At 38.3% G+C, this 10643-nt stretch overlaps 2 protein-coding genes across 2 annotated transcripts; both read left to right on the top strand.

Moving 5' to 3' along the window:
* Positions 1-53: 53 nt before the first annotated feature.
* LOC114523023 (univin-like) lies at positions 54-6062 on the top strand. The gene is made up of 2 exons (XM_028543829.1): positions 54-1721; positions 4589-6062. Exons 1-2 carry the CDS (start codon positions 1541-1543, stop codon positions 5404-5406), a joined length of 999 nt encoding a protein of 332 aa, XP_028399630.1. The 5' UTR covers positions 54-1540; the 3' UTR covers positions 5407-6062.
* A 2027-nt stretch (positions 6063-8089) lies between these two features.
* Positions 8090-10643, top strand: LOC114523125. Its single transcript, XM_028543976.1, has 2 exons — positions 8090-8664; positions 9915-10643. The coding sequence occupies exons 1-2, from the start codon at positions 8232-8234 to the stop codon at positions 10073-10075; spliced, it is 594 nt and encodes a 197-aa protein (XP_028399777.1). The 5' UTR covers positions 8090-8231; the 3' UTR covers positions 10076-10643.

The following is a 10643-nucleotide window of genomic DNA, read 5'->3' on the forward strand; positions in this document are numbered from 1 at the left end:
CTGTTGCTACTAATGCTAGTCTGAATAGTCTAGTACTTACTGCTTTGCAATGTTTTATTCAGTGTTTCACTCTTAGCCTTTCTCGATGTCAGTTGATCATTGCAGTACTGCTAGTCTGACTGAGTGCTGACTGTTTCTAATAATACCAGCCTGACTAGTCTGGTATTTATCTAGTACTTATTTGCTTTGCAATGTTTTATTCAGTTGATCACTGCAGTACTACTAGTCTGACTATTCTACTACTTACTGCTTTGCAATGTTTATTCAGTGTTTCACTTTCAACCTTCCTCGATGTCAGTTAATCATTGCAGTCCTTTGGTTAATTTAACCAATACTAGGCTAACTGCGGACTGGAATAGTGCTCACTGTTTTGTAATGGTTTTTGTATGTTCTCTTTCAATCTTCACCAAGCTCTGTCAATTTGTCATTGCAGAGTTTGTAGCTATCTGAGTTTTTAGATTTGCTTCTAATGCAGCGATACTACCCAGTTCCTTCTTCTCTAGAATGTTTAAGTTATTCGTTTCTTCACTTTTAATCTTGCCAGGTGAACTTTACTCAGCGTCTAGTTTCACCTTGGCCATTTCAACTTTTAACTAACTATTGCTACTAATTATAGCCTGACGGTTCTAGTGGTTGTTGCTTTTTTATTCTGCGGTTCTCTTTCAGCATTCCTGATGGGTGGCACCCGTTTGAACTCTGCATGAGATAATTGGCTGCCCGGATCATATCAAACCGCACCGCACTCGATATCAATTTCAAAGTGTTAGATATCCTTATTACGGTGAATCTTTTTCCTAAATTGCCTTCCTAAGTCAAGGGTCGCGATTTTTCATCTAGAAAGCCCTCAAAACTCTCAATAATCTCAAAGTATGAAAAAAAGTTCAGTTAAGGCGCATAGTGATAGTGATCCCGTTTAGCGACTTTGAACACACCTCTCAAGAGCTCATTTGCATAAAATGCGCTTAAGACAGATATTCAACTGTATACCTTGCAGTTTATACCTACTAAGAATTCAAGCTCTTTTTACAAAATTACATCGAGGAACGTTACATTGGGTGGATGGTCTTTGGATTTCCTCTGTCGGTTTCCGAAGGAAATTAGCTCTGGCCGTCGATTATGCGATTAATTCTGCTCTAGCCAGATAAATCTACGCGATTCGAGAGCCTGGAATCTGTCTTTTAAAAACAAAAAGCTTTATTTACACAGGCGAGCAATCTGGGGGTCTTTGAAGATATTGAGTGAAGGATTACGTCCGTGTACGGAAATTTATATCAATGCGGGTGGGTTTTGCTCGAGCGTATATATAACACTTGGGATATCACTGTTCAACTAGACATCGTTGCTTCTGTTGCAAGGGACATTCACTCCGAGAGTAGCCTTGGCTTGTCAAACCAGAGAGTATCAACAAAACCTAGGAACAGAAATTGTCCAAAGCCTGAGCATTCTTTTATTCCGGCTTTGAAATAAAAAAAATTCGAGCCACCTCGAAAAGTCAACACATTTCCAAGCCGAGAACTCGAAGAGACTTCAAGCTTCAATCATGAACATCGCAAGTTTGTTTCTGCTGATTTTTGCATTCTGTGAAAAAGCGTGTGAAGGAACTCCCGTTCGAAGAAAAGCGTTTCTACAGCAGTTCCCGACCTTCATGCAAGACCTGTATCAAAGGTATATGGCTGGGCGCAATCCTTTTTCCAGTATCGTGCACAGCAACGCAGCCATTGGTGAGTTTGTACTTTTAAATATTTCGTAGGCCGTTAATGGCTTTTACTGCACTAGCGTTGATATGGAATAACTGAGTGTCATATCGGGTTATAATAGTGAAAACGTTTTTAAGTTTCCATCCTTCGCAAAGGTTCTCCTATTCAGTATTACTTTTATCCTTGTTCAACCATAGAAAGCTTACGTTTGTGGGTTTGCGCGGGATGTATGATGATTATCAGTGAATGAAAGCCTTCCGGGTAGCATAATAAAAATTGAAAATCTAGTTTATTAACGAGAAAGAAAATTTCAGCAGAAGAGTGTTCCTCGAGGAAAGTCATATTTCTGGGTTGAATTTTCGCGTGGTAATGACAATAGGGCTGAACTGATGCGACAATTGTACTTGTTGAAAGAAAGTTCATCACAATAATGGGGTGGTTACCAGAAACTCTGTTACTTGTTAAGGGGTTGCCTAAAACATGTTAGATCCTTTAATGCACCGTTACGAAAAACTGCTTATAGCCACAGAACAAGACGTAACCCAATCATTGAATTGTTGATTATGTAAATAATGTACAGTTATATTAGAGAGACGAAGCATCTCGACTCTTCAACCCTTTAAGGGCCTTCGTTAGCGGTGAGAGCATTGCTCCGGAATGGTAGCTGAGGCTTAGGGTTCGGTTCCTGTCGGAGAGCCTGAGCAAGCGGGTGATTTAGACACCAGCTGTAACAGGGTATATTGACTTCTACAAACACAGATTGCATTTAACAGAAAAATAACTATAACCACCTAAATATTTGAATGTCTGCGGGACATTATTATTCCAATGATATTCGATTAAAAACGTGTAAAAGAAGTATTTTCAAACAAATTTATTTTTATAGCCAAAAAATAAGCGAGAACGTGCGAGATACTGAAGCGGAAATCCAGTCAAACTGTGGTTTTGGGTGGCAACTGCTATAAGCCGATTCGTTGAAAAATCTAAACACCGTATGTTTTCTCAAACACTCAGGCACTTGTATTAAACTGGATTACCTACTTACACATGAGGTACTTCATATTCAAAATTCGAGTTTCGTGTTTAAAATGTCTGGAATTCCAACAATTGCAAGGTCGCATATCTGAGGGTTGGTCCATTTACGACTGAATTTCAGTTCAGAAAACTCTAAAACCAACATCAAAAAGTTAATTCTCAAACATTAGCTCTTGAGTTTTGAACCTACTAGCCACGATCTTATATCACACAGATGTCAGTTCACAAAAAGTATCTGGTGAACTTTCGCCTGCTTATTTGCAAAAATGCGATACAATTCCCAATATAGTAAAAATAATTCCCAATAATAATATACCGTAACATAGCACCTCATCAACCAATGGAGCATGATTGAGTGATAAAATTACCTTGACTAACCCATATCGCTTCAAAAAGGAAGTCTAATTGAAGCGCATTGTCAGTGCTAATGGGTTGACATGAGACATTCACAAATAGCTTCAGTTCATTGCACGGCTTAAGGCTGTTTTACGCAATGTAAAAGCTTAAAATCATTTAAATGATACTTATGAAATCAACGATTGAATAGGATTGGATTCTGTTGATGATTTGGTGTGTATTTTCTGGCTTAAAATTAATTATACAACAACTTAGGAGGTTTTAATCTTTTACGTGCGCGTATGCATACATACGTGCAAAAAACGCGACGGTGGAAAGCAGCTCCAATTTATTGGCACGACGCGCATAAAATTGCTACCCGTACCAAGTTTTATACGGTTCGTACGGGTACCCATTCTAGCCGTACCGAGTGTAGTGTAAACGGGGCTTTAAATACATGTGAGAAAAAAAAAAAAAATCTTAGCGACAGCAAAGTGAGGGAACATACCATCCTATAACATTGCAAGCCACGAATATACTTCGTTTTTAAATTAAGCTAAGGGTGTTGTTGTCGGTGTGATATCAGCTAAGCACTCACGACTTGCGAACGAAAATACTTTCTGTCATATATTTCGTTCAAAAAAGTGTCATATCCAATAAACCACTTCCCTCGGTCTACAGACTTTTTTGTATCTTTCGCATGCAGCTCTTAATGAATTGTCAGTATTATACTCCAGGAACGCGGTTAAAATCATCTGGCATAGCACAGAGTAAGGCAGCTGGTAGCTGAGACTGAGAGAATGTTAGCCGTTATAGCTATACCTTGTCTTCTTGACTCTCCTTCCATTTAGGATATGTTAGTGTTTACAAGATAATGCACTTACCAGAGCTCAAACAGAGCGTATAATGACAAACTATATGAAAACCTTTATATGAAACCATAATAATATCTCACAAGACCCTGTATTCTAAAAGCTATGAGCTCACTCACACTCAAACTCGTTCACTTGGAGATCTTAATCTCCTCATGACGTTTCAATGGAGGTATTTTCACTCAGTCTTTGATTAAGAAAGAACGTTAACTATCTCCTTGTTCCCTAATGACAAAACTCTGAATGAGTTCTAACAGAATTGGATGAGTTCTTTCAATACAGGCGTACGCCTTTGCCAAGATTGCTATTGACGTATTTCATTACCTCAAAGTATTGCCACGCTTTGTATTGTTAATCTTAGCTAAGCGGGTTAATGTTTAAAGCTTCCAAGATTGTCAACGAACTATGTATTCATTTTAGGAGATCGAAAACAAAAATGAATCAAACTAGTCCTTGGATTAAGTTCTATATAAGAGGGTTATCTCCCTTAAATCGCTGTTATTGACTGCGATTAACTTTCGGATTATTTGGAATGGCGTTCTGCCATTATGCAAACGATTGCCTTATTGAAAACAGCAAGTTATGACATCCAAATTTCTGTAACGTTACTTCTTTAACAAACAATCTTTTTCATTTGCTTTTTAACAGCTGTGAAAAGCTCTGACATTGCCTTCGAAGCCACATTCGACCACTTGGGCTTTTTACAACATGAAAACCTAAAGCGTGCCAGGCTACGATTGAATATCTCCCAACAAAACCACTGCAGTATGCCAGTGTTGAATGTTCGAGTCTTGGGTCATAAATCAGGCCAAGTCTTTGGAAACTATGTCATGTCACCACAAAGCTCAGGTGTGAACACTCTTAACCTGACAAATTCTATTCGAAAACTCGCTACAGGGACGAATCCAAATGAAAAATTAAAAGTTAGAATCACGTTGCGTAATCCAAGCACTCGGAAAGGCCTGTGCTCTAACGTTTTGACCAATCTCGTCAGAGAAACGTACTTGGTAACGAACACCGACGAACCCAATACGAGAAAAAGGCGAGCGACCGAAGGTATCTCGAAGTTGTTCCCACGGGATGCCGTAGCCGTCCGACGTGCCGACGATGTTTCGAAGTTCCACGGTCGCTCGAAGCGGCGTGCACCGACGTGTAAACTACATCAAGTCACTGTTAATTTAACAGGCATGAACAATAGCGTGTTTATTCTTCCCACCTCGTTCAAAACGGGCATTTGCGGGCTACAGCAGCCGGTCCCGTTGGGCTCCGACCCGATGATGCGGCAACTTGCTCAGGCAGTTGCGACTGCGATCCAAAGCGTCGCCCCAAGTCAAAATTCGCGTTGTTGTCGGCCGTCGAAATTTCGAAAACTGACAGTTCTGTACTTTGATAGCATGCAGCATACGGTGCTACGTCACGTGGACAATGTTAAAGTGAAGAAATGCGCGTGCGCAAACCGCTCGTAAACTGTTTATATTATCTACTTTTATTGTTCGAGGCCGATTTAAAAAATCCACTCCAGAGCAATATATTATAATCATCATATACTAAGTTACTAACTATATAATCCGATGTGAATCATATTATTGTAGTATCCATTGTCACGCGATGAAATACAGCCAATGAGCTCTCTATCTATACCTGGATTGATTATTCACGAATGTCCAGAAATATTAGTTTTCAAAATCTATGAAACCGTTTTCATGCTTGCTCTTTTTCATTCCAAGGAATTATATCCATCTTTATGGCACTAACTTTAGCGCGAGAACGAAGCTATTGAGTCCAGTTCAGGTTTCAGGTATGGAGCTCAGTGTTAGAATAATACCTCAAAATGAGTTTATATAAGTCTAGCCTATGTCGGGGCGCTGAATTACATTTTTGTGTTGTAAATTAGTACTGATTTACACGTATATAAATATTTACTGTTTCAAATTCCTTTGCCCCATTGCGCAGGGCAAACGTCTTCGCCCATTAATAATATATTTCGAAGACAAATGGACTCGTGATGTTTATTATAGAAGCTATTCTATCTTTACGTGTATTTAAATAGTTCACTATATGAACTGTATGAACTCAAAGTTTTTGATAGTTTTGTCAACTATATGAAATTTAGAATACTCTGATATTATATGCAATGAAATACAAAAACGAGTTTTTAATGTGTTATTTGTAAAAAGGTTTGTAAAACTAACATCGTCTTTTAATTTGTGGAATGGTTGAAAATTCCAGGCTAAGCGAGCTTGGAAGTCGGTTTTTAAGAGAGGAGAAACCTCAAGTGAATTGCTACTTTGTTATCCTTGCGAGTTGGTTGTTACGACGAGTAAAAAATAAAGCCTTCGGTCTTTCCAAGAGGTCTAATCGTTCCGTAAGAAAACTTTAATTTGAATAAGATCTATATCTCTGTGATCAGCAGAGACTGTTTAGAATGAAAGCACAACTAAGGTCGTAATGCGAAATGCGTGTTGACTCGCGTCATGTGGCGATCATGAAAACTGATTTGCACACAAGGTAAAATTTATAGCATACATAATTATTAATTAATTAGTTCGAAGGAACATCACGTATACATTTACCTTCAAAGCTTTCGGTGTGTTTACACGGGCCTTTAAATTTGTCAGTGTTTCGCTAGTGAAGTTGTAAGAAATTTGAGTACGATAATTTAGGCTTTAAAAACGATTACAATGAATCGCTTTCACAATGACGTATCTAAAATAAGTCACGACCATTCCATCTCAATGGTCACGACAGTTTGAAAAAAGGTAAGAATGCTCACTGAGTTCAAACGTATACGACTGAACGAAATCGCTAAATCAAAAACAAAAAACTCGGTTTATAATTCAACTGATATTTATATCGATGCTATCAAATTTTCATTTGGCGTTTATGGTTTTTTCAGGCAAACAGCATGGAAACTCAGCCTGCCTAAACTTGCACAATAAAAAATGCGATCACATCGTCACCTGCTATCATCTAATTACCGATATTTCTGACACAATTTGATTTCGCAGTGCGAAGCTTGCCAGAGAACCTAGCACCTTACACAGGTAGCTATTGTTCGCGAAAATTGTTGATAACAGATTTTCACCAGGAAGTCCGAATTCTGACTTCGCTCGTGTGTCGTGTGCCGTGGGCTCGGAATGTCGTGGCTCGTGGGGATATAAAATGTCAAACAACTGGGGCAAATAATTTATGAAGGTATAGAAGTCGGTAAAAATATCACGTTTCCTCAATTACTTTATTTGAAAGTTCACCTTCTCGTGTAAAGTTTTTCTTGAGAAGTATATTTTCAACAAATATTATGGGTCTATCCGGACACAAATGTTTAACTACGGCTATAATCGAGAATCTTTGGCTGTCAGTCCATCGCTTGAGCTAATCGGAATAGCGTTACAAGCAAAAGAACAAGGTTTTTTGTCAACAGAAAACTTGCCCATTTCAGCAAGCCAGCGTCTCAATCAAAACGTTTTCAGTAGAAATCAAGTTATCGTTAACTCAAATTAACACTGAGCAACGTGTAAATAAAAATGATTAATTGAGTGATTGGCTAACAAATTATTGACCAAGTACTTAGATGAAAACTTTTGAGCCAAATTTTGCAGCGATAGGAATTGTTTTACAATCAGTACAGTGCGTATAAAAAACTATATGCTGACCTTATATCAAATAGCTAAGCGATCGTAACTGTTGCTGCTATGAGTGCTGTCAGTTTTAATGTCGAATATGCTACGCTGACGCTAAATCCACGGATTTGGGAGAAGTCCTCAGTTATGATTAATTATGGATGTACTTTGCTTCAACGCACAGCGTATATAAGGTTATAAGCAAAGAACATTACTTTCGTTGTGTCGTTTATGCATCCGAGAGTGCCCTTGAATATCTGACAATTTAGCTACCAGAATAGTCGAACTTCTGAAGTTTAAATTTCTTCGACACACTCTGTCGTAAAAAGGTTTGGTCTCGCGCAAGTAAAATAGTATTTTTATCGAATGTAGCACTATTCAAATCGCAGGTAATAAAGCTAATTAAATTTCATAGACACAGTGTCCGATAACTATACTCCTGCGGTTAATTCTCCACGAGACACGGCGCTGCTTTCACGAGACACGACTAAAAACGCAAATTAAGGTTCACAATTCAAAGACTGTCTTTTTTAAGCCATTGTCAACGCCACTTGGGTGCATTCGAAGTCGTGCATTGTTTACAGTCAAATCTCGCTACGCAAATCAACGACACAGGTATCTCAATTTATACAGTCAAGACTCGAGTCCGTCTGAAATAAACCTTTCACGACATGGCAACAAATGGACAGGAATTTTTGCGACGAAAATTCGTACACTTATTCAAATGCTTCGAACACAGTCGAAAGGGATTTATCACTAAAGAGGACGCAGCGATACACAGTCAACAACTTGAAGACGTTATAAAGCGACAAATGAGAAGCCAGGGCGTCTCGAACGAGGAAATCGACAAGAAAATCGCGGGATTCGACTCGGACTGGATACCATCCGCGATGCATTACTTCACAGAGATGGCAAAGTTCGCTAAAAATCATGCGGACATATCTCTGAACGAGTTCATCGCGTTTAACATGTCGATTCGGGATCACATAGTTCAAAAGGACGCGTTGCCCGCGTGGTTCGAAGATTCACTGAGGGCGTCGTACACGAATTGTTGGTCAAATGACGAGGGCATCCTTTTGGAAGATGGCTTGGAGTTGCTTCCAGGTGAGAAAGAAAATTCGTGCATTGAGCGTAGTTTAGCCTCAGGGTGAAATTTAAAAGCTGCCGTCGATCAGATTCGTGCAAGTAGTCTCGTGATCACTTGAAGGATAGATTATTGCACATTATGGTAGCTTAGTCCTGCATACAAAACGGGGAAGACTTCTGTTAGTTGACGTCCAGGAGTTAAAAAATAATTTATATCATTAGCACGTTTACCAGACAGAAATCACGACGTCAATTTACGACCTATATAGGCTATAGTATAGTTCTTACTTTACATATTTTATTAAGATATAGTTGTTAACGGGAAGCACTCCACCATAAAATAAGGCCAATATTTGCTCCACCCTACTGAAGTACGATACTGCTTTGCGACGCTACGAATTCGGGAAACTTGAATTCCAAACATATTCTGATTCTCGGATTTTAAAGTTTAAAGCATCATGTTAAACAATTGACTGTTTACAGTTAAGCTAGGTTATATATTTCAACGTTTTATGGAAATTAGCCAGAAAGTGTACTGCATGGATATATAAATTATGTATGGAAGTTTGTTTGGCTTATTCGTCTAAAAGTTAAACTAATTTCGAACGTATTTCGAGCGATGCATGCATGGCTTTAAAAAACGAAGGGAAAAGAAAATATCTTTTGCGTTACAATTACAATGCTACAGTGTCACTGTAGGATTGAGCCTTTTCATATTAATAATGATAAGTACGGCTGTATATCAACACTATTCACAACGTTGTGATGATTGTGTCTCAGGTCATTTGTCCCGAATAGTTACCTCGGACTTTAAACCATTCTGAACTGACATTTTGCAGAATTTCTGTCTCAGAGAAAATATGTTTCATTTGAATGCAAATCCGCGAATGCAGTTAGCAGGACTGTGTGTCCCCGGCTATGTAAGGTTGAAAACGTTTTTCAATTGGTCACAAGACTTGCAAATCAAACTGTACCGGTAAAGCATACAAGTGATAAAAAAATTACATCCGTTTTGAATATCGTGACGTAAGATCACTCACGACTCACAAGGCCATAGCGTCTGCAGATCGACCAAAGGCAAAGAATTTTTTCTCCCACGTGCATTGCAGAAACCTACCTCGCAAGCTTGCTGCAATTGACTGCATCTAATTCATATATGAGCACAAAATCAACAAAAAGAAAGCAGATTTATATAACCAGTCAAACAACAAACCAGTTATCTTCAAAATCATTATTTACTACGGAAATTATCTTGTTTCATATCTCAGGTGTGACGGAGAACAGCAAAGCTTTGTGCCATCAATACTTGACAGATAACAACAACAGGAAAATCGATGTTTCAGCGTTCATCTCCCATATCAAGAATTTCTACAGCAACGAAGATCCAGATCATATCAGTAAATACATTCACGGTTATCAAGAAGAATAATCTGACAATTTCAGCGACGTTTTATTACTTGCAGTTTACGTGTAATTGTATAGACTATAGTATCCATATATTTATGCGGTTAATAATGGGCATTGGGTGATAAGTTTGGGTAATTTTTGAAGTTGTGTCAACTGTCAAGTAATTTTAAAAGCTTATATCATTGTTGAAAAAACCTTTTCTGAAATTATTCGACATATTTGAAGTATTTTTTTATACAGTCGAATTAATGTTTTGCATATTCGCAGACACTTTTCCAGCTATATAAGGAGCATTTGCATAAACATATCGCAACATAGTTCATCGGTTGGACTTATATAAAACCGCTTTTATCTTGCACAAAATTATACGTCATACGACTCATTTAGTATCGACGATAATTCAAAATATTTTAACTTTAAACATACTTCAGCATTCTAACAGCTCACTCAACACGCAGTGACACAGAGAAAGCACTTCTGTTTAGATAAACCATAAACCGTGGAAGCTATTCTAGACGCCGATCGGAAGATTTTTGTCAATCCACTTAAAACGAATGTAGCTCAGTGAAAATACAATCATGAATTGCTTA

The sequence above is a fragment of the Dendronephthya gigantea genome, unplaced genomic scaffold (assembly GCF_004324835.1).
Source record: "Dendronephthya gigantea isolate DGI-Jeju-01 unplaced genomic scaffold, DenGig_1.0 000026F, whole genome shotgun sequence".
Taxonomy (NCBI): domain Eukaryota; kingdom Metazoa; phylum Cnidaria; class Anthozoa; order Malacalcyonacea; family Nephtheidae; genus Dendronephthya; species Dendronephthya gigantea.